Source organism: Suricata suricatta, chromosome 7 (assembly GCF_006229205.1).
Source record: "Suricata suricatta isolate VVHF042 chromosome 7, meerkat_22Aug2017_6uvM2_HiC, whole genome shotgun sequence".
NCBI lineage: Eukaryota > Metazoa > Chordata > Mammalia > Carnivora > Herpestidae > Suricata > Suricata suricatta.
In genome coordinates this window covers 130031557-130056643 of record NC_043706.1, presented here as the reverse complement: position 1 = coordinate 130056643, position 25087 = coordinate 130031557, and the positions used below count along the sequence as shown (strand labels likewise).

At 43.5% G+C, this 25087-nt stretch overlaps 1 protein-coding gene across 1 annotated transcript in view; it reads right to left on the bottom strand.

The window, feature by feature from the left end:
- The window catches only part of PLEKHG1 (pleckstrin homology and RhoGEF domain containing G1), a 181028-nt gene that overhangs the window by 72476 nt on the left and 83465 nt on the right, over positions 1-25087 (bottom strand). The window contains exon 3 of the mRNA XM_029945021.1: positions 22122-22627. Coding sequence (XP_029800881.1) covers positions 22122-22529 — 408 coding nt within the window. The 5' untranslated portion in view covers positions 22530-22627. The remainder of the gene's footprint in view (positions 1-22121; positions 22628-25087) is intronic.

Sequence of the window (25087 nt, the reverse complement as noted above, 5' to 3'; positions counted from 1 at the left end):
AGAAAACTTAATCTTCTCTTGCTTTGTTAAATATTTATTTTAAAAACTGTGTTTAGTGTTTTCAAATTCCATTGACAACATTCTCATATGTAAAAGCTCTGCTTAAAATAAGGGACACGGGCACGTGCTCCTTTAGAAGGCCCGCTCACACGGAGATAGCTTTCCATACTTAGTTGAAACCCACCATGACTTTTTTTCTGTGGTCTTTTCTACAACCAAAAAAGAATAAAGCATTTCTGGGATAATCTAAGTGCTCACTGAACACGCATGGATGTAAAGTATGTTTAAAATCTTCACAATGGGTGACCAGAGAATTTGCCAGAACCACGTGGAGCAAAGCACAGCACCAGCATCCCAGTGGGTGCTGATGAGATAGGAAAGATGGGTTTATCAAGCACTTCCTCCAAAAGGGGGCCCCCAGCCACCCTACTTTTCTCCAACTCTCTTTTCATGTCTTCCTCCTCACTGGGTTAACTGTGTATAGCATCATTATTTTCTTGCCATTTTTTGTCATCACTGAGAGAGACAAACTCTGCCAACGTTGGCAGGGGGGACAGAGACAGGGTGAAAGAGGGGGAGAATGAGGAGAGGGGAGAAGGGGGAAAGAGAAGAGGGAAGACAAAGAGGAGTAGAAAGGGGAGCAAGGAGTCCCGGGAGTCTATGTAACATGGCCCCCACACCCTGGAGAACCACGCTGGGAATGCAACACAGTTCCCCAGGTCTCAGGGAAGGAAGCAGACAGATACAATTAGAGTGGCTGTAATCCCTAAGGAGGAAAACAGCAAAGAGATGTGATGTCTTGGCAAAGCTTTAAGTACCTGAAAATGAGAACTGATTCATCTCAACTATAATCACAGTACTGCTGGTGTAATTTGAAACATGGTAATTAAGGAAAATTAAATAAAGCCCAAAGGATTTGGTCTATGGGAAAGAAAATAAAATAAAAGATCAGTAAAATAAATTTACGTTATTAGATCACCTGAAATTTAACCCCTCCTCACTGCTATTTACTATTATTAGTAGTACCACATTTATGCTTATTGTTAGGCACAGAGCTCACTGCTTTACATGCATTATCTTATTGAATATTCACAGCAACCCCAGGAGGTGGGCTCCTATTAGTCACAGTTTACTAGAAGTTTAGAAAATTCCAATGGTTTCCCAACCTCTCACAGAGAGTGACTCAGTCACATTCAAACTACCGTCAGCTGACTTACATCTGGGCAGTGACACCGGGCCCTGCTGCTTCCAAGGCTTTTGTCCCTAATGCAGTATCTTTAAACAGTAGGAGATTCTTGCTCTTGACTTTTTCTGGGGACGTAATGTGGGTTTATGAGGTTTGAGGTAGGAGCCTACCAAAGACGACAACTCCCACTGACTTGGCGCCTACCGGGTTCCAGGATCGTCACAGACTGTATCTGAATCTGTATCAGTTCATTTATGCGTCAAGCCTACATCCTTCCTGTGTCTGTCAACACACACGCCAGACAGGCTTTTCCAGCCTCCAAGTGCGCCGGCTTTCGATCGTCTGGCATGTGACTTCTAAGGTTGGCTCATGCCTTCCGGTCTCTTTCAGTTCACAAGTTCTTTTTCTTCCCTCTCAGCTGGTGCCTGGCTCCCTACTCCTGGAAAACCTCCTCCCCTTGCCATACACAGGTCACTTCATGCCTCTCTATGCCCGGACTCTTCTGTGCTCTATCTTTAGGAACACTCTCCTCTCTAAAATGGTCACATGAACCCCCACAAATGAATTCTTCCATTTTTTTTTTTTGAGAGACAGAGAGAGATAGCACAAGCAGGGGAGGGTTAGAGAGAGGGGGAGACACAGAATCTGAAACAGGCTCCAGGCTCTGAGCTAGCTGTCAGCACAGAGCCTGACGTGGGGCTCGAACCCATGAACCATGAGATCATGACCTGAGCCAAAGCCGGATGCTAAACCGACTGGGCCACCCAGGCGCCCCATTACCACACTACTCTTAAGTATATTAAACAAACTTTACATGATGGAAAGCCTAGAAAGCAGAGCATTTAAAAACTATAGAATTGGCTGGGGCACCTGGGTGGCTCTGTCTGTTAAGTGTCCCACTCTTGATTTTGGCTTGGGTCATGATCTTGCAGTTGTGAGATTGAGCCCCGTGTTGGGCTCCATGCTGAGTGTTGAGTCTGCTGGAGATTCTCTCTCTCCTTCTCTCTACTCTCCCCAGCTTGTGTTCTCTCTCTCTCTCTCTCTCTCAAAATAAATAAACATTAAAAAAAAACTATATAATTGGCAGTTGCTACAAAATGAAGATCAATCAGAAATGAAGAGAGAAATAGCGGCTCTGACAGCATGGCCTTTGCCACAGGAAAAGGCTGACGGGCGGAAATGGAATGTGGTATGTAAGGTGTAGGACCTGCTGAGGAAACCTTCCTTGTAACTGTGGATAGTGATTGTGGGGGGCGTTTGACTGCTTCACATGGCAGCATGTGTAAGTATGAAGCTTATGAGAGTCCCTTCTAAGCATGTTCTTTGGCCTAACAGTTTTCCTGTATTCTTATCATCGGGGCTCTGACTTCCTTTACAGAGCTCTGCACATCACTACAATACACTGATGGCTTAAAGCTTCACTCAACATCAAAATGCTTATGATTTCTAGAACAAAAATACTTCTGGTTCACAAATCAAGTCACCACCCATACTTCACTCTTAATTCTAGAGGACCAGACACTATGAAATAAGACACCAAATAATGGTCCATTAAAACAGATACACAGTTTGGGCCACCTGGGTGGCTCAGTCAGCTAAGCAGCCGACTTCAGCTCAGATCATGATCTCATAGTACGTGGGTTTAAGCCCCGCATCAAGCTCTCTGCTGTCAGCACAGAGCCTGCTTTGGATCCTCTGTTCCCCCATCTCCCCTGCCTCTCCTCCCTTTCTCTCCCTCTTTTTCTTAAAAATAAACATTAAAAAACCAAACAAACCCAGAAACACAGTTTTGCCACATACAGAGCACAGGTTATTGTAGGCATAACCTAATCATGTACTGGACAGTAATTAACTATATGATTTATTTAATGAGTTGGAATACTTTCTACTCTTTTACTGAGACAGGAACTATAATATAGGTAATTCTCTTAACAATTAAGTAATTACATGACTTACTTAATGAGTTAGAAACTTTCTAGTCTCTTTTACTGAGACAGGAACTATCATGGCAGCTGATGTGTCCAAAGTAGGTGCTCATCTAACATTCACTTGATAGAGAAGAAACAAGCCTGGGAGACAAAAGCCTAGTGTTGTTTGCACTAATGTACTTGGAACTCTAACTCTGAAACAGTCTTCACTAGGCCACAAGGCTGGAGCTACCTGGGCAATATTAAGTAGTGAGAGGCAAGAGCTGGAAGACATTAGCTCAATGTCCTGTCTACTGAGTCACACAGTTTAGTAATGACCCTCAAAGTCAAGCTGTTCTATTTGAAAACTGAACTGCAGTGAGGCTGTATATGGTAAAATAAAGAATCTGCACAAGGACTGATCTCTCTATGGGCAGTTTTTCAAGGCGGATGAATGTGATTATACTTGGGCGGCATTAGGTAATCTGTTGCTAAATATGGAGACGCGTATAGGCTAAACTGTTCCGTCCATTGTACCAAACACAATGAGTAGCCCCAAGGATATATCGCTTCTCTGGATATACTGTTGTTGACCTCATCACGGTAAAATCTGAACCACAAGTTATTTATTGACACAGAAACAGCTACGGGCTTGGAGATGTACAGGGGGCAGAGGGTAGAAAGGGAGTGCGGTGGGCCACCATGATGGGACATTCCCCAGAAACCTGACTTTCGCAGAGTGTTGGGCCTCCTGAACGGGGTACACATCCAGCAATTTCCGTCTGTCGTACTGGACGCTTGGGCTCAATTCGTGCCCACAGAGTGAAACGTGTTAATTTAGCGAAAACAAATTATTCTCCTCTCCTAAATCTAATGCACACTGCCCATGGCCATGGCCATCTCGCTACTTAGAACTGAGAAGGAGGGAAGGAGACAGACCTCCTAGGATGAGATTTCCATAAAAGAACTTTTGAGAGTGTGTGGAATGAATTTCCATAGCAGCGCGTGTCCCAGCTGAACAGAGTACACAGCATGTTCCTCGCAGCAGCTGCAGGTCCCATCTGCTGCAAACCTGCTTCCCAAGGCAGCAGATTAATATGAGGACTGAGCAAGACCTGGGTGGAAGGGCAGCAGATTCCTCGAAGGCCTCGGCTCCAGTGCAGGGGGGTGGGGGGCTCCAGATGCAGCCTGGGCCCAAGTGCAGGAGCCACCAGGGCAGGTGGCCTGGGGCTGAGAGCCGTACCCTGGATGGTCGCTGGCCTTGCAGAGACCCCGCTGCCTGCGCTCAGGGTAGGGGCAATGCAACAACGCAGGCCTGGTCTTCATTCTGGGGGAGGTCCATTCGGGGAGCCCTGCACCAGCTGCCCAGCACACACTGGTTGGCAGCAGCGGCTCATGTGTGGCCTTCTGTGTGGCCACTTCCTCCTCAGGAGAGCAGGGAAGTAGCTGGAGGGTGTAAGGACGCAGGTCTGATTCAAGTTTCCCCTCTGACCTTGGAGGCCTAGGTGTCGGCTTCTCAGAATCATTAGACAATAGAAGGGCACACATTGCCCAAGGAAGGAGGGACCACCCTTGTAACACCCAATCAGGAAAGACCAGCTAACACCTTTAACATTTCTAAGGGCGGGCCTAAACATGGAAGCTATAAGATAATCACCTATTGCTTAAGACTAGTCACGCCCTATGTGAGGGTCCTGGGCCCACTCTGTGATTGGTCAATACTCTAAAGGTTGTGATTGGCTCCCACCAAAAGTATTAATGAATAGTTAAACCTGCTGTCAATGGTATCGTATAGTAATGATTGGACCCCTGTACCTGTGTCACAATTTACTGTAACTCCCCCTTCCCAAAACTCATAAAAGCCCTACCCCACCATGTTTGGGGCTCTCAGCATGAATCCACTGCCCCGGTAAAGTCTGTGAGACAGAGCTTAGGCCCAGCCAGCCTAAGCCCATAATAAAACCGCCCTTTGCTTTTGCATGCGTGACTTGGTCTCCCTGCTAGTCGCTGGTTTTGGGGGGGCGATATCAAATCTGGGTATAACTAGGGGAGCCTCTCTTGGTTCAAAAGCAAATTAACTGCGAGCACGGATACATTATAATAAAAGCTGCCACCCCCTTTCTCCACCACAGGTATCCGCAGGGCCATAGGAAGGCTGACGTACCTGACGTACCTGAGCGGCTTTTATTAACCATTGTTTTGGGGACAGGGTCTGAAAATTGTTAGGGGAGGCATGCATACAAAGTCCCCATGGCATGCAGGAGTTTCCGGGACCCTGCCCCTCTTACTGTGTCCACCGGGATAAGAAATCCTTCCTCTCCTACCTGTCTTGACACTGTCTTCTCTCCCAACCCTGCCTTGGTCTTGGTTATCTCCCACGTGCCTACTGCATGGACAGGCTCTAACCTCTCCAACTTCTGAGAATGAAGCCAGTGTGATCTTCCTTGAACTCAAATTTGATGTATACTTCCTGCATAAAGTCCCTCAATGACTTCCCATAGCCTTCAGCGTAGATGGAGGTCCTTCAAGGCCTGCACCCCCGCCTACCCTACCTTTCTTTTATCCACTTTGCCGTTTTCCCTTCCTTTCCTTACCCCCAACACACAGGCATTCATTGCTGGTACTTTCAGGAATGTTCCCTGTCGCCTGGCTTTACATATTCTATTTTCCCTAGCTAGACGGCCCCTCCTACTGTCAAACCCAGGCTAAGATTCTTCCCAAGAATCCTGCTCAATCCTTTCTACCTCTTGAGGGTCAGTTGCTCCCCTGAACATTTGCATTTATAATTCCATGATAAAAGAGGTGTGAATCCTCCACAGACCTGTCTGAGTGCCTTGGAGTTCCTGTTCTCCCTTAAAATTGACATCGACAATTTGCAGGTGTTACCCATTGGTTGTCCCAGCCCTGAACAGATGGCTGTCCCAGTCTGTGGAATGAGGACAGCGAATTCCGTGTCTGCTAACTGCGCCCACCCAAACCGGGAAGGCATGGGTTAAGGAGCCCAGCAAGCTCTCAAACTCCCTGAGGCTGAAGTTGTATTGAATTGTAACCCTACCCGGCATTCCTCTTCGGCCCCCTCCCCTCCCTTTGTCCCCTGACAGCCGATTTTTACCACGCAATCTCTTGAAGAAGCAATTCATTTTCAACTCTCTCCCCACCCACCCAACTCCCCGCTTAGCACAAGAAAAGAAACACTCCCCTCATCAAAAGTAGATTAACTCACACCCTTTTCTCTATCAGCATTTGCATGGGGAACACCCTTTACAAGGCTACAAACAGACCCCTGGGTTGCGTGATTTATCCACAGCTTTATGGAAAACTAGACAAAAGCCGTGTCTTTTCACAGCTTTTCAGCAATTCTGTCTTTGCAGGCTGCTGCTCGGGCCAGTGCTGGGGCGCCCCTCCCCACTCATCTCCCACTTAAAGCTTCTGAAAGGTTAACAGCATAACTTGAAGCCTCATTCTGCAAGTGAAGGAACACTTGTAACATTTCTTGTGGCTCCAAAGAGAAAAAAAGGTTTGTTTCAGAAGAAAATATTTTAAAGTGCAGTTGAAAGGAATGGCGTGTTCTGCCTCTTCCCAACGCGCGTGCGCGCACACACCCCCCGCACAATGTCCTTCAAGCAGCTTGCAGAGAAAATTGAGGAGTACTTTTGCCTCAACGTGATGTTGACTTTGCCGTTTGCCATTCGAGAAACCTCAGATGTAGGCTGCAGCCTCTTTCTTTCAGGGGCCTACATTAGGGAGGACGGGTGTCTAGCACAAGAATCATTATGGATTCTTTTCCATTCATTTAACAAAACAAGAATCTTAATATTTGGAACAAGCGTTCCATTTGGCTTCGGGTTGCACAGATGCTTAGATTTTCTCATCACGTCTTTATTATGTGCCTCACATCTCCTCGTGCAGCGTTAAGGATGACAACACGTTTCAGGAAGTGTCATCTCACTTTTGTTAATGGATCAGCTATTGTACAAGAATCTTCCCCAAGTATTAGAAGTTAATTATAATTGATGAAATTCTGACACGTGCTTAGCATGGGTGAGTGAACCTTGGCAACATTATGTGAAGGGAAACCAGTCAGACACAGAAGGACGAATGTGGTTTAAATTCATAGAAAGTAGACTGGAGGTTGTCAGGGGCTGGGGGCCGGGGGAAATGGGGAATTGTTGTTGAATGGATACAGAATTTCTGTCTAGAATGATAAAAAAAAAAAAGTTCTAGAGGGGCGCCTGGGTGGTTCAGTGGGTTATGCATCCGACTTCGGCTCAGGTCATGATCTCAGGGTTCCTGAGTTCAAGATCCGAATCGGGATCTGTGCTGATCAGGGCCTAGAGCCTGCTTCGGATTCTCTGTCTGCCCCTACCCCGCTTGTGCTCTGTCTCTCTGTCTCTCAATACTATATAAACATTAAAAAAAAAAAGTTCTAGAAATGAGTAGTGGTAATGATGGCACAGCATTATGAGTGTGCTTAATGCCGCTGGATTGTACACTTAAAAATGGCTCAAATGGTAAATTTCATGTTACGGCTATTATACGACAGCAGAAAACATTTAAGAAGTCAGTTATTCTAGTTAGAGAAGCACTTTGTTTATGAAGGCCACGCATCAGATGATATAGCTTAGATGCTCTAACAAACATAAGGGAAACTTTTTCTTGTTATTTGGGCACATTAGTAAAGACTTTGGTTATGCCCTGAGCTCTAGCTCACAAGTAAAATTCAGCAGGGTCACCGAGGTGAGTTCTAGATGGCCTTCACATTGGTCAGTCTACTAAGGAGTTCTTTCCGTTGGCTCCTTAGTGGTGTCACATTCACTCCACCCCTCCCTTTTCTGTGGGCGAGGAGACCAAATAATTAAGCTTATTTTAAACATGTATGGTAAAAAGGCCCTAGTGAGAGTTTGGAGCCTCTCCTGGGGGTAAAGACACAGGAGTTACTGTTTGGCATTTGAAATAATCTATTTTGGCCACTCAAAGGACTTACTTATTTCCTGGTTACATTCTTGAGAGCTGAGGCTGGAGGAGATGAGATCTCCAGTATCTTTCGATTTCAGCTTTTTGAATTAGATTCATTTATAGTGGATGAAGCTGAGGTCAGGCTGGTGGGCTGCCCATGGGTGCACTGCGATGGGCCCAGGGCCCAAGCTGATGGCCGACACTTTGGCCGTGTTACATCAATCTCGGTTTGACCTAGCTCAGATCAAACTTCTGAAAATAATTTCCTTCCACCGTTGTAGCCCTTTATATTGGAAACGAAGCCCAGCTACATGCAGATATGGCAGGTAAACTAAAAATCACAAGGTCATAAGCTATCCTTTTTTTGACCTATCTTTTTTAGGTTGCACAGAATAATTTTCTGAAATAACCTCTTAACATAGATTACCAAACACAACAACTGGGGACACTTTAAAACCTACCAGAAATGAATGGCCTTTCCAAATAATACCAATTCTATTAATAATCATATAATAATAACTCTCCTTTGAGTGCTTACTAGGTGTCTATCATTTTGCTAAGCATTTTACATGGAAAGCCTTACTTTCACAACAATCCTATTTTTCCCATTTCACAGGTAAGAAAACAGAGGCGTAGCAAAGTTCAGCAACTTGTCCAATATCACACAGGAAAACGGCAGGTCAGGATTTGGGTTCAGTTCTCAGATTTTAGCTTTTCATCATTTAGTTATCTTTCATGGGGCTGGGGTTGGGGGGGATTGGGTGGGGGTAGTGGTATTTGTGCTGTCTTTAAATGTCAGGCCTTTGGTTCGTAACAATGGGGAAAAAATCCTTTAAGGACTGTGGACCTCCACACCCACTGCTGTTTAGAATCTGGATGGGTTTAGAAAAACCGAGGCTATCCACAGGGAAATGGACTTCATGAGCCCAGGGTATAGCTTGGACAAGAAAAGAATTACTAAATGCAACCTCTACTTTAGAAAATTCCCCATTTTTAAGCTGCTCCTCTTAACTAGATTTCTTAGGTGATAGCTTTTAATTGCTCAAATAATAGCCCCTTTGAACCTGTTTATGAGGCTTACTATCCTTGGTATAAATCTAGCTGATGATCACTTAATTGCCCCTTCCTCGTAAAGGATCTTTATTATGTTTTATTTTTTCTTATTTTTGAAGTAGGAGTTTTCTTCTAGTGGATCTTCTTACTAAAAGTAGTTTTTGAATATTCTAGATGAGTTTGAATATTAAGTAAATTCATACATTTAATCAGTAACCTTCTTTATTTTATCATTATTATTGTTATTTTTCAAATTAGGACAGAAACTTCAAAGCTGCTCTGGCTTCAGAACAGGAGTTGGGAAAAAAGGTCCCAGAGAACCAATCAGACTATTACCACAGGTGGACTAGTCCGACACACTCTCTGGTCTTGCAGGAGCCCTCCAAGGCCTACCTGTATCTGTGCTGGAGGGAAAGGGGCAATTTCGCAGGTTATGTTAGATTTGTCCCAAGAAGTTGCCAAAGAGGGGTCTCTAACTGTTGCCACTTCCCCTCTGCGTCACCCCTCTGGTCACATCTAAACTATGTGGCGGCTGGACACAGAAGACACAAGCTCTTCTTCTTACACACCTCTAGGTCAATTTTGCTCCCGCCAGTGGCCAAGATATAGGAAACTGGGTAATAAAAGTGATAGGTGTCCAGAAAACTTAATCAACAAGTATGTGTGAGTGTGAGAACTCTCCTTAATTGGTATGTAAGGGGTACTCGGTAAACCTTGTTTTTTTCCAGTTGTTTCTAAATGGAATGGCTGGGAGATGGGACCCAGATGCGGTCTTGGCTCTGCCAACACGTAGCATCAGGGCCTGGATTTGAACAGCTATCAGCTGTTGAGTGTTTTCGTGGTCTCAGGATGGCGCCAAGCATCTTACAGACACCACCCCCCCCACCATGTAATCCACACAATGTCCTCTGAAGGACGCCATATTGCTTTCATTTTAAGATGAAGAGACCGCAGGTTAAGGAAGTTAAGTCCGCGCTTAAGATGAAAGGTAGTGACAATGAGGATTTGCATACAACTGGGGAAACCACTTTGTTCACCGCATCTCCATTTCCTCCACTATAAACATGACGGGGAGACCTGGATAATTCGGTCAGCAGGCTTTTACAGAGAGCCTAGAAGTGTCAGATGCAGGGCTGAGGGCTGGGAATGGAAAAATTACCAGCACACCTCAACTCTTGCAGAATCTGTAGTCAGACCTCACAGAGTTATTTTCTCAGTAATTTTCTCTGTAATTTGGTGTGGTTTTACTTAATCAAAAACCCTACAGAACTGAAAACAGTCTAAGTGTCCATCAGCAGAGGGATGGATAAACAAAATGTCTATACAGATGCCTGAATGTTATGTAACAGTAAAAAGGAAGAAAACTCCGACACATACTATATATGATAAAGATAAACCTGGAAGATATGATGCAAAATGAGATAAACAGTCACAAAGGGACCAATACTGTATGGTTCCGCTTCTATGGAGCATCTAGAGTATCAAAATCAGAGAGACAGAAAATAGAATGGGGGTTGCCTGAGGCTGAGGGATGTGGGGTTGGGGGGGGTAGTTACTGTTTAAGGGCTACACAGTTTCAGTTGATAGAAAAGTTCTAGGATGGATGGTGGTGATGGCTGCACAAGAATGTAAATGTACTCCAGGCCATTGAAGTGTATACACTTAAAATGGCTAAAATGAGAAATTTTAGGTATATTTTACCATAATTCAAAAAAAAGAGATAAAATTCTATGAGAGGGGCACCTGAGTGGCTGAGTCGAGTAAGCATCTGACTCTTGATTTTAGCTCAGGTCATGATCTTGTGGTTCATGATATCAAGACCCACATCAGGCTCCGTACTGACCGCACTGACAATGCACAGCCCCGAAGGATGGACAGTGTCGGTGAAAGAGGGAGGGAAAGAGAGAGCCACGAGTTTCTTTCTGATCACCAGGTAGGCATCTCTTACTCCCACCAGCTCTCTGACTTGAGAGCCAGTTTTAATTATGGAAAAAAAATGTATGGGGCCAGCACAGAATGTCATTTGCCTTAGACAATGATTTCTGATGACAAATTCTTTGGTATGTAAAAATTTCCCAGAACACAGATTGGTAGAAGACTCATGCATAATCTTTATCAATAGTGATTGATGGAGGTGACTAGATGCTTATCACATGGGGAAGGAAGGGATCTTCAGCATTCAAATACAAGACAATGTTTTTAGCATAGCAAAGGCAAAACTTAGTTCTTTGTGAGCAGGGGTCAATACCTTTTTCTTGAGGGGAAGAAAAACAGGTTTCTCAGGAAATGTAATATTTGCTCCCATAATCACAAAAGAAGAAATTCCTATATAAGTTCCTTTGCAAGGTGCAATCAGCATTTTTTTGAATAAGGGGACAAGACACAATACCAATTAACGAGGTGCCTTGGGGGGGGGGTCGGTGCTGAGGCAAAAACAACTGAGTGGGGGGTGGACATTGGTCACCATCTGATGGCAAGAGGCCTTGCAAACCCGCCTTCCCTCACAAGGAGTTTTCTCAACTTAGTGAGTTCAGAAATGGCTCCTATCATACTATGTTATGTAGGCTGAGAAACTGTGCCCAAGGTCACTCTTCCTCTTCTAGGTGTTTAAAAACAGGGTTGCACTAGGCTTTAGGCTTATCCCATGATCCAGGTAAATTCTTCTATGTGATTAGTTTCACAAGGTGCAGCCTCTTGGGAAGACATTTCTGGCCATGGTAAATTTCTCCCAAGTGAAGGTTGGTTTGTTGTGAACATAATTTCCTAAATTCTGTAATTTTCTACCCACTCACTATAATTGAATATTCAAGATGGCACACATCCAAAAAGCAGCATGATTCCAACCCCACTGAACAGGACCTGTTTTAGCAAATCTTCCATAGAGTTTTGCCCACAGGCATCTTTGAAATATATGAGCAGCTCCTCTGCAGACCCGTATAATAGCTACTCGATCACTTGGGGTAACTCAAGTTTTTGACACGTCTTTTCATTAAAAATCAAAATGCTGCCTTAAAGGAAAAGCCTAATAGGATAAGAAGGGACTTTTCCATTGCATGTATTTCTGGAAGTGCTTGTTCATGAGGAAGAAATGACTGCAGTCAGTTAAGTCTGTGGAAAGGATAGTTTCTATTTTCTTCCTCTCTCCCCCAATTACTTCGTAAGGCTATACTTTCCTTTATTATGTTGTCTAACCGTATCTGCAAGTCTAGGTGGACAATATCATCGAATTTTAACATCAGAAACACACTAATATTTACCCCTTAAATCTCCTGGGTGTACTAAGAGTTTCAACGACAGCAACGGCTGTCCTCTGTTCAAGAACATTTGACCAAGGGCGCCTGGGTGACTCAGACGGTTAAGCTTCTGACTTCGGCTCAGGTCCTGATCTCACGGTCTATGAGTTTAAGCCCTGCGTTTGGCTCTAGGCTGATAGCTCAGAGCCTGGAGCCTGCTTCAGATTCTGTGTCTCCTTCTCTTTCTCTGCCCCTCCCTCTGTCTCTCTTGCTTTCAAAAATAAATTAAAAAAAAAAAGAACATTTGACCAAAATATGCAAATCCTTTCAATAAAAGAAAAAGTTCCTCCAACTATTTGTGGTTATAAGTAATCACATTTGTTGGTTTGAGATTAGGATAAAAAAATCTATTTTAGTTTCCAGAAATATGAATGACCTCTCAAACTGCTCAGAGAACTTGAACTTCTTTCAAACCATTTTTTCTTGAAAGGTGGAAATGAAAAGAGACTTAAGGATATTTGTCATAGTTTTTATTAGTCTCTTTTAAGATAAATGGAAGACCATGTTTTTTGACAACAGGAATACTGTTCTTCCTCTGAGCTAAAGGGTGGGGTGCATAGACTTACTTGTAATAGGACATCATAATTCAAAGAATAAGCACAGTCAGTTCTGCTATAACATTTGTTTTAAACATGAATTTGTTCCCACATGATTAATATATGAGGGAACAATTTGAACTTGATTCAAATATCCTAGCTTTGCCTTTGCTTACACAGGATTTCATCCACTAGAAACACTAGGTGGGTGCAGAAAATGGCCCCAGTTCCGGGGAGCAGCACAGGACAGAAAAACACGTGCACCGCCTCAAATGCTTACAGGGAGCTCAGTGCACCTGCGCACGTGGTGTGTGCTACACTCATCCATGTCGGGCCACTTTACTTCAAAATAACCCCTTAGGGCACCTGGGGGCTCAGTGGGTTAAACGTCTGACTTCGGCTCAGGTCATGATCTCACGGTTTGTGAGTTTGAGCCCCGCGTCAGGGTCTGGGCTCTCTCATATATCAGGCATGGGCTCTTACTCTCTCTCTCTGAATAAATGAATATGTGGCCTCAGATAACTTACTTTACCCTTTGTCCATTCAATATTCTTGTGCCAAAACAGGAAAATTATACTAATACCCACATGATAGTGCTGTGAGTGAGGATGGGGCGTAAGCCAAGTGCCTGATACATGGTAAGTCCTCAAATACTACTTGCTGTTCATGTTTAGTTTTTAGTGTTGTTGTTGTTGTTATCAAGGCACACATTTAGAAAATTTACAAGTGTTAGGGCACCTGGGTACCACAGTCATTATGTATCTGACCAGTTCAGGGTCATGAATTTACGGTTCTTGAGTTTGAGTCCCACATCAGGTAAACACAAGTCCTGCTTTGGGTAAAACACGAGCCCTAATTTTCTCTCTCTCTCTCCCCCACTCCTTTCTCTTTCTAACCCTTGCTCCCTTGTGCCCTCTCTCTCCCTCTTTCTCTCCCCGCCCCAAAAAAACTTACAAGTGTTCAATACATAGTTTGTTTACAGCTGTTGGAAACCAGTGAGTTCATAAAGCTGAAGGTATCACAGTGGTGATGCCCCTGGCTGCCATGCTCCCAGGTGAATCTGACCAATATAGATATTTTAAATAATGTTCCTATGTGTTCACTCAAGATCTAACCATAAATAGAAGAACTGGCAGCAGTCATTAAATGCACATGAGCTCTGGGGAACAGCCAAAGGCTACTTTTATATAGAAACTCTGCAAACTTTTGCTCACTTTGCTTTTACTAAATGCTGTCCACCTTGAACATTTTCACTGTTAATACCTTCTGACTGATCACTAATCGACGGCACATTCAAAAAGGGCAAACTCATCAGGATAGGGAAAAAGAAGGAAGAATGCAAGCCAGAGGTATCACTAGGCCTGATATCAAACCATACAACAAAGTGACTATAATCAAAACAGTAGGGTATGATAATCAAAACAGACACACAGTTCTGGGGAACAGAATACAGAGCCCAGAAACAAAACCTATGTATACATGCTTAATTAATTTACAAAAAAGGAAGCAAGAATATATAAAAGGGGAAAAGACAGTCTCTCCAACAGACACTGTGGGGAACAGCAGATAACCACAGGCAAAAGAATGAAACTAGACCATTTTCTTACACCATATACAGCAATGAGCTCAAAATGGATTAAAACCTGAATGTAAGACCTAGAAGAAAACCCAAGAGATAAGCAACTTGGAATCAGTCTTAGTAATGTTTTTTTTTTTTGGATCTGTCCCTTCAGATAAGGGCAACAAAAGCAAAAAAATAAAATAAAAACAACAACAACAACAAAACAAAACCAAATGGAACTACATCAAACCAAAAAAGCTTCTGGAAAGAAAAGAAACCATTAACAAATTGAAAAGGCAACATACTGAATGGCACCAATATTTTCAAATGATCTATCTAATAAGGGGTTAATATCTAAATATATAAGGAACTCATACAACTCAATAACACAAAGCCAAACAATATGATAAAAAAAAAAGTGGGCAGAGGCTCTGAATAGATATTTTTCAAAGAAGACATACAGATGGCCAATAGGCACATGAAAAGATGGTCAACATCATTAATCATCAGGGAAATGCAAACCTAACCTCAATGAGATAGGACCTCACACATGTCAGAATGGCTAGTCTCAAAAAGCCAAGAAATAACAAGTGTTGGCAAAGGTGTGGCTACAGGGGAGCCCTCATACACAATGGGAGTGCAAACTGGTGCAGCCACTGTGGAAAACAGTATGGAGTTTCCTCAAAAAATTAAAAATAGAACTACCCTATACCCAGCAATCCCACTTATGAGTGTCTATCCAAAGAAAATGAAGACACAAATTCGAGAAGATGCCTGCACCATGTTCATTGCAGCATTATTTACAGTAGCCTAGATATGGAAACAGCCGAACCACAACTGATAAATGAATGGATAAAGAAGTGGTATGTATACACAATGAAATACTATTCAGCCATAAAAGAGAATGAGATCTTGCCATTTGTGGACCTTGAGGGGATTATGTTAAGTGAAATAAGTCTGTCAGAGGAAGACAAATACAACATGATTTCACTTTTGTAAGTGGAAGCTAAAACACAAAACAAAACTAAATTGAACTAAGACTCACAGGTACAGAGAACAGAGCGGTGGTTGCCAGGGGGAATGGGGTTCAGGGTGGGGGGCGAAATGGGTGAAGGGGGTTGAGAGGCACACACACTTGCCAGTACAAAATAAGGAAGTTGGTGAGGATGTAATGGACAGCACAAGGAATCCAGTCAATAATATTGTATTAACTTTGTGTGATGCCCTTACTGTGGGGATCAGGTCACAATATACACAAATGCCAACTCACTGTGTTGTACACATGAAACAGAATACTGTAGGTCAATTACACTTCAGTTACAAAAAAGGAGCAGAAATAAAATCACTGTGTTCCCACCTTCTAATTTGTTGTCATTGTGGAAGGGGCAAAAGAGAAGAAGGAGGCAGAAGAGAGAAGGAGATAGGGTAGGGCAGCAGGGGACAGGAGGACAACAATAACAACACAACAACAATCACAAGGAGCTATGGAAATGAGTCCAAGTGAGATTCGGGGGGAATATATATACACTGATCAGATATGTGCTATTTGTGGAATAGCTTCTACACAAGCAGAAAACTATTTAACAGGTTTGCTTCTAAATTATCATAGATCTTAAATGGGTTTAAGAAAGATCTCATTCACCCATTAAGATAAAAGGCCTTGGAGGGAGAAACAAATAGAGATATTCAAATAAAAGTACTCCAATGCCACGTAAAAGAAAACGTACATTAAACTGTGCCAAATCCCACAGTGGGAGTTCCTGATGAAATCTACCCACATAACAAGTCTTCATTAAAAACAATTCCTGCCAAGTCCTACACTCCAGCCTTGAACGCGCATTTCCCCCAGTACTGAGAAAACTTCACACGACCTCATAAAAACTGTCGGTATAATAAATGTTATTTAAACTAGAGGGAAAGTACTCAGTGAGGACATCTGCAAATAAAAAGGTAAGAAAAGCCATGACAATTCACCTCTTCTCAATAGCCTTCTCTCTTGGTTCCAAACCTCTCTCTCTTCTCCAGTGTCCTAAGCAGTTCCGGCTGGCCCAGGGAATGCCTGCACAGAATCCTGTTTTCATGGCCAAGGAAAAGGGAGCGGCCGAGCCACAAACTGCCCTCTCCCCACAGTCTTGTTTCTCCAATAGGATCCATAGGAAGCCAGACTTCATCAGAAACCACAGCTAAATGGATGGCGTTGACCTGAGGAATGGGGTGGCCCGGGACAAAAGCTACCTCAGACTCCATTCTACCTGAGTCTACGTCTCTAAGCCAAGTCTCTAGACAGAGTACATGGTGGACAGGCGCCACACACTCCCCAGGCCGGCTCAACAGGTTTCCTTCCTTCTTTCCTTCCTTTCCTGCCTTCCTGCCTCCCTCTTTCATTCATTCCTTCCTTCTCACTCTCCCCGCACTCCCTCTGCACAGATTTGAGAAGGCTTGCTTCCTAAGTGTAAGAAGGTTATCGCTTCCAAATAAAGTGGTGCCTCCAGTACTAAATCTCCTTCCTAAGCCATGGTATTGGGCAGAACATCTTTCAACGTTGCTCCCGTCACCAAGCATGTGAAAAGCATCCTCCTCTCCTCCACCTACCCTGACACTGTCCACACGATCACACGCTAAACAAAGAAACCCTGTAGACTGATAAACACAAGAGCCGGGAGGTCGGAGATCAACATTCTAATCCCTGTTCAGCTCCAGCTTTTGAACAATGCTGAACGCTCTCGACAAAGCTTCGCGTAAGGCTTTGGCTCTTTAAGTCTTAAACATTAAGGGTGTGATTCACACTTCTTAGCTTTTTAACACAGTGGGCAAAGGTGCTTGAGAAAAAATTTAGCTCTCAAGAATATGATAGAACAAAACAGACTGATGTTACACTCAATATTTCACTCATTTTTTCCACGAAATACGTATGTCCTCAATGTCCCCAAAGATGATATTATGTAGCATCTCTGATAGTTCAAAGATGACATTTTGTGGTAGGCAGTTAACTTCTAATTGGACAGCATTATATAGCACTATGAACTATTTAAAAACTTTCCTGAAAGGTTAAAATGGGCCATAAACTGTATCTGGAAACAAATCTTATGAGACTTTCAAAGGCTTTTTAATAGATCATTTAGGAAGATTAAAGCAACCCTACCTATGGGAGCCCCTTCCCAGTCACTGTAAGCTTCCATTAAACATGAACGAGAGACCCTTATTGTCTCTTTTTCCAACTACGGATTTCTATCTCTCCACAAATTATATCATTGGCTATTTTACTTTTAACTTTTAAACCTTGCTTTCTTACTACCTCATTTCACCTGTGAATGCTATTAGGAGCCATACACAGAAATAGAAAGAACAGCTCCGTTGTTCTTTGAGTCAGATCTCACCTCTCTTTCTTTCCCTTTTTCTCTCTCTCAAATGTCAAGTGTACAAAATTAGATGACTAGGATGTCGGGCAAAGAAGCAGAGGATGGGGTAGCCGAGATGGGGAGGGCAGGTCAGGGGACTCAGAACGAAGACTCTGGGCAGGAATGCTAGAAATTAACAACAATGGGAATAAGAGCAATAATATTTTTAAACATTTCAGGAAGCAATTGGGAATTCAGAAATGGATTTCTAACTGGCATGGGAAAGGAAAAATATATTTGGGATTAATACAATCTCTCTACATAGGGGAAAGAAAGGCATATAATCTTTGCAATGTGTGACCAACATCCGGGAATTCTCTTGCACGTAAATAAGGTTGGAAGGATCTCTTCTCCTGACTACTCTGAGAATATTGGGGACCAGGCTGAACAGATCAAAGTACATTGAGTTGATGTCTCTCTCTAAGATTTTATTTTTATTTATTTTAAATGTTTATTCTTGAGAGACAGAAAAAGAAACAGAGCATGAGTGGGGGAGGGGCGGAGAGAGAAGGGGAGATACAGAATCTGAAACAGGGTCCAGGCTCTGACGTGGAACTTGAACTCATGAACCACAAGATCCTGACCGAGGCTGAAGTCAGACACTTAACTGACTGAAGCACCCAGGCACCCAAGATTATATATTTTAAACAACCTCTACACCCAAGGTGGGGCGTGAACTCACAACCCCAAGATCAAGAGTTGCATGCTCCCCAGACTGAGCCAGCCAGGTGTCCCTGTGTTAATGTCTCTGAAATCTATGTACGTATCAGTGGTCTTTCACAAAAATGTTTCCATTTCTGAAATTCCTAAAACAAATCAAAGACCGACCTGTGAGGATGATTATATGAACGTGGGATACAGAGACAATGTGCTGCTTACAGGGGGAAATGATGAAGCCACTGGGGATGGCCGGCGAAGCACACGCCTTAGATGGGAATCGGTAAAGCAGTGTCCAGAAAGTCCGGAAGGCACTCCTGCCTGGTTGATAGTGATGGACCAGTATCTCTACAAATGTTTAGAGTTTTTCCCCCCCAGAAATAATTCTTGCTTAGAGGGAACCAAATCACAAGCTTCGCCTCTTAGTGTGGTGAGAACGTGTTCGAGCAGGTGGTTAATGAGGAGCCCTTCTCCCATTCTAAAATTTTGCATGTGCAAAGTTGAGGATATTAGAGAAGTCAGCCACAGAATTATAACAGTAAGATAGAAACGGATCAAGGAAAACAGACGGACGCTTTGTATTTTGAAAGAATACCATTTTCGCTGCCTGTTGGGCAGGGTTGCTGCACGTGGAAAAATAATGGGTTCTTCTTCATCAAGGAAAGAACAAGACAAAATGAGTTTAACCATTCTGTCAAACCGCAATGTGAAAACTGTGATTTCGAGAAACAGGGAGTCACCTACCAAAAAGAGGTGAAGAGCGGGCTGTGACAAGGAGGCCCTCATCTAAAGAGGGTCTGGCCGTTTCCGGGTGAAAAGGGCACAGAAGTGAAAGCATTCAGGTGAATTCTGGAACTAAGCATCATTTACTTCTTCCTGCTTGGGTGCCTCCCACGATGTCTGGCACCTTTCTTCCCCAAATGCCCTTCCTCCCAGCCTCCTTCGGCACCTTTCCCCTTCCCTAATCATGGGTCACCTCAGATTTTCGGTGGATTCATTAGAAATAATCCAATTGCATTAAAAACACGAATGCTGGAATCACCGCTTAAAGGGTTTTTTCCCCTCATTAAATTTCTGCTGTAGCAAACGGACCGGCCTGTTTCTTTTTGTCAGAGACTTCAGGTAAGACACAGAACAGTTCAAAGGTGACCACACTCACCCAGCAAAGTTGGAGGTGGCCCTTGAGGATGCCAGGCCCCTTTTCATTGATTGCTTACCACATTCATGTATTTTCTCATTCTTCTACTGAAACTGTGTGGTGGGTATGATTTATTAGTCTCATTTTAGAGCTAATGAAACTCAGGCACAAGTTCAGAGCCTCAAAGAGGGGTTGGCAAATGATGGCCCCTGGGTCAAGCCTGGCTCTAAAGTTTTTCTGGAAAATCCAAACCCATTCATTGACATAGTGCCTATGCCTTTGATCGATAGCAGTTGTGAGACCTTAGGGCCCAGAAAGCCTATTATTTACTATCTGGATCTTTATTGAAAAAATTCCACCAAAAGCCCAGTGTAAAACATAGTTAACTCACAAACTAAAAAAAAAAAAAAAAAAAAAAAAAGGGCAAGAACATCCGGGCAGCTTGGAATAGAACTTTTACTGAAACTTTCTTAGAAAAAAATATTCCAGGGTCGCCTGGGTGGCTCAGTCAGTTAAGCGTCTGACTTTGGCTCAGGTCATGATCTTGTGTTTCATGAGTTTGAGCCCCGAGTCAGGCTCTGTGCTGACAGTTCAGAGCCTGCAACTTGCTTTGGATTCTGTCTCCCTCTCTCTGCCCCTCCCCTGCTCGTGTTCTGTTTCTCTCTCTCTCAAAAATAAGCAAACATTAAAAAAGAACAAAGAAAAAGAAAAAAGTATTCGGTCTTCATCAGTGTCTTCTTGTTCAGATCTTACCTAATTCCTCTCACTAAGGTTTAATACCCAGTCTCAGAAAAAAACAACAGTGTCCTTGGAACACCAGTTCAGTGACCACTGGCTTCTTTTTTGGTGCGTGAATTTTGATCAGGTGGAAAGATTTCCAAGAAGGAAAAGGAAAAGGACAGCCCAAAGAAAGCTTCAACGGCCACAACCTTCCCGAGAGGTTGCAAGATTTTTGGCAATTTCACAGGTATTTCTTCTCAAGTACAAATGACATCATTGCTGAAATTAAAAAGAAAATTGGCCTGGTGTCATCTACATTTGGGATCACATATTGTTTTGGTTGAGCATCAATTGATTTTTCTATTTTTACCGGGAAGTTATGTCATTACTATTTTTAGTGGACAGTGTCTGGTTCTGTCATTTATGGAACTCAACACACAATTATGCCTCAGAATTTTCTTCTAAAGCTCTAAGAACACATGTATTTGGGGCAGAATGTGCTCATCAGCAAATATTCTACTAGACTCCAAAACATTTTAGATTAAAAGTCTGAAACAGGAAGTGGGCACTAGCAAAGGAAAGAACTTGGTATGTTACTAGGCAGCAAAGTGGGTACAGCTTCATAACATAAATTTGCCTTTGAAATACTAATATTTTTCATCATCAACCGACAGTGAGTTAACATCTGAGCTGCTCTTGTAATTTTTACTTTATCCTCAAACACCTATCTATAAGTCAGGGCACCTGGGTGGCTCAGTTGGCTAAGCGTTTGACTTCGGCTGAGGTCATGATCTCACGATTCATGAGTTCGAGCCCCACGTCGGGTTCTGCACTGATGGTGCAGAGCCTGCGTCCAGATTCTCTCTCTCCCTCTTTGCCCCTCTCCTGCTCTCTCTCCCTCTCTCAAAAATGAACATTAAAAAAAAAATTAGAAAAGAAAAAAACCTATCTATAAATCCAAGTCGATTAATAATGCAATTTCCAGAGTACATGGTCTGGCCCATAAAGCTGAGCTCAATGCACATGGAGTTAATGAACTTACGCAAACGTGTTTACAATAAAAGTGAACCGAAAGTAAATGAGACAAGATAAAGCCCACATTCTTTCTCTTCCTTCCACCACCTTCCCCAAAACACCAACCAACAGCAACCAACAGAAAACAGCATCGAACAGAGGCTCCCAAGGTCGCCTGAATCTCTTGGGGATCTTCCACAATCCGACTGCATGGGCCCTACCCCAGGCCCGTGAAATCACAGTCTCTGGAGGCGGGACACAGGGATCAGTCCTGCCTGGGAAGCTCCCCGACACCCGTAGACAACTGTGATTCAGGCGCAGATAGCCTGACAGACCGAGTCAGGACACCTGACGGCTGCAGGTCAGGACACCTGAAGGCATGCTCCGGCACCTGTAATGCACTTGGAGCCCTTTGGTGCAGGAGCGCTTACCATAAGGAACTGGCAGCGGATACACTGGTCCCATCAGTCTTGCTGCTCACACATCATTAGTGCGTCAATGCAAATTATCAAGAGGATTTTAACACAACGAGTGAGGCCTCAGGGTTCCTCTTAAGTTAGGATCTGCTTCAACGCACCCTACTTCTGCGTCTTGGGAGACAACGCATCCCTGACACCTGGCTTTGCTCTTTCCTGTGCAAGCATCTTTCTCCCGCGTGACAAACTTCAAAAGCACAAAACTGAACGAAAACGTTCGCCTTACCTCCACAATGCTTTTTAAGTCTTGCACATAAGTCCTTTCAGTCTCCAGAATTTCCTGAACAACTCTATCCACATAGAGGAGCTTGGGGCTGGTGGCCGACCCTGCACCCGGCTGGGCGGCCCCGCTGGACTCCATTCTGCGCTGGGCCAGGGGCTGCCTTTCGCCGCCCCCGTCTGCGTCCTGCGGCCCAGCGGGGCTGTCCCTCTGCAGCTCGCTGCTGGAGAGCGGCCTGGCCGGAATCAGCTCCAGCTTTATGGCCCCGGCTTCCTTGTCTTGGTGAAACAAGCCCAAGTGGCTGTTTGAAACTAAGGTCATTCTGCTGCCGAAGGAACCATGGCTGTCCCTGGAAGAGGCGGAGGACGACGTGGAGCCGAAGCTGACGGGGCGGTCACCATCAGAGAGCTCCATGGCCTTCAGTTCCTGGGAGCGGGGATGCCTGGCTTTGGTCTGGGGATCTGGGATGTCTGTTACAGCTGATGACACTTCAAGACGTAACTGGTGCACATCTACAGTCGTTGGAGAAAGAAAGAACAAAAGAAAGAAAAAAAACCAAGGTGAGCAAGTATTTTAAAATGGTATCAAACAAGGTTTAAAGGAGGGTAAAGCCCAGCCCAAAGGTATATACGGTCCAAAGCAAAAAGGTGGTGAGTTCCTTATAGAAGGAAATGTAAAGGCACCCTTGATGGGCTGAGTTGCAAACGTGGAGTTCCTAAAGCATCCCCTGGGCGCAGGTGAGAAATGCAGAGTCTCGGGCACTACCCCCGACCTCCTGAACTTCAGTCTGCACTTGAACAAGATGCCAATGCCACTGGCGCACACAGGAAAGAGGAGCGCTGCAGCCGCTGCCTCAAAGTGGGATCACCTGGAATGACTCACACACGCGGATTCGTCCAGATTTACTAAATTAAAGGCTCAGCGGTCAGGGCAAAAGGGCTCTATAGCGTTTACAAGCACCACGAGGCAATCTTACGTACTTAAAACACACCTTCATGGTGTGTTTTATGGAATTCTTATGGAATTTTATGAAACCCTGTTCTACATTTTCAGTATTGCACTCTAATTCCACAACAGTTTAAGACACCTTCCCGCACTCACCACGATTTAACAGATGCTGACAATTTTACAGTTTACTTGATACAGCATGAAAGAAAAAATGTGTGGACAAGCATTTTCTAATACTGGGCAAGGAACACCATAATATTAAGACCCATACCTTCTTTCAAATTTCGTATCTCAACACAACATTTTTTTCAATCTCTACTTGAAAGTTGACATTCCATTTGGGGTGTATATGAAGTTATGCGATGACAGAGTATATTTGATTAACTATACAACACTCCCCCCCTAAAGTTAGATAACACGGCAGTGTAAATATACGATTAAGTAACATAGAAACTCAGTTATGAGAAAAATTATGTATTTTTAAAGAAATGGGGCTGTTAATGTTCAGGAGATGACATTAAGAAGAGAACATAGCGGGGCGCCTGGGTGGCTCAGTCAGTTAAGTGTCTGACTTCGGCTCAGGTCATGATCTCACGGTTCATGGGTTCGAGCCCCGCATCGGGCTCTGTGCCGACAGCTCAGAGCCTGGAGCCTGTTTCATATTTTGTGTCTCCCTCTCTCTCTGACCCTCCCCTGCTCACGCTGTCTCTCTCTGTCTCTCAAAAATAAATAAAAAACATTAAAAAAAATTTTTTTTAAGAAAAGAACATAGCATTTAAATCTTGAAGCCCTACGTGAAAATGAAACTCACAGAAGATATTTTGGTGAAACACACAAAGTCCAAACCCCTTTCTTTGCAGGGAGACAGGACCAACACTGTTTTCCCCTAATGAGTTCCTGAGTTTACCGAACAATATACCTTGCCATAAACAGCCTGCTGAATGAAGACATTTGCTTCCTTCTGGCAGGTGATCTTACCACCAGGATCCACGTTTACGGGTTTTGTTAGAAAACATAAGAGTGCAGCCTAGGTTTAGACTGTTATAACAAAACACACATACATTAATAAGAAGAATAGAGATTAATGATCATTTTTCCAAAGGAACATGAATTTTGTTTGACTCTATCATAAAGATTGCCAAACAGCTGGTAGCAATATTTCCAGAATATAAAGAATCCCATCAAGTATCCTTCAATAGCTCAAGTTTTTCTTAGTTCATGTTTACGGCAAATATCAGTGCCGACGTATCATGCAAATATTATAAGTATAAATATAAAATAAGAGAACTAAATTGGGTCAACAAGAAGGAATGGTAAGAAATGTGTAGGAAATGAGTAATTTATCAGCATAACCACTACCACATGGTGTAAGCCAGCCACAAATTTTTAAAGCTTTTGCAATATTCTTTCTGCTTGTTCTGTAACAACTTTATGGCCTATAAAATGTGGATTGGTTATAGTAGTTAAAATGCACTTGCCCTAAAAAGCCTGATCCAACTTGAGTGTGGCAAAAATCCAAGAATCAGCCAGGCATTTAGGTGTGCTTGCAGCAAAGGGCGCTTGCCCACATCTGGGACTGGTGCTAATAACGTCTTGGGAAGTTAGAAGCAGACGCAGCAAGGCTTTCTTCCCTTTATGATGGCAGCCATTACAGTCCTATGATCAACCATAATCATAACCATGAGGTTGATCTCACTTTCAGAAATGGGTACTAACTTGGGAAGTACAGTATGTGATTATTCTTTTTTTTATTTTTTAAAATTTATTTATTTATTTTTCTTTTTTAACAAATATAATTTATTGTCAAATTGGTTTCCATACAACACCCAGTGCTCATCCCAGCAAGTGCCCTCCTCAATGCCCATCACCCACTTTCCCCTCTTCCCCACCCCTCATCCACCCTCATTTTGTTCTCTGTATTTAAGAGTCTCTTGTGGTTTGCCTCCCTTCCTCTCTGTAACCTTTTTTCCCCCTTCCCCTCCCCCAAGGTCTTCTGTTAAGTTTCTCCTGTCCCACATATGAGT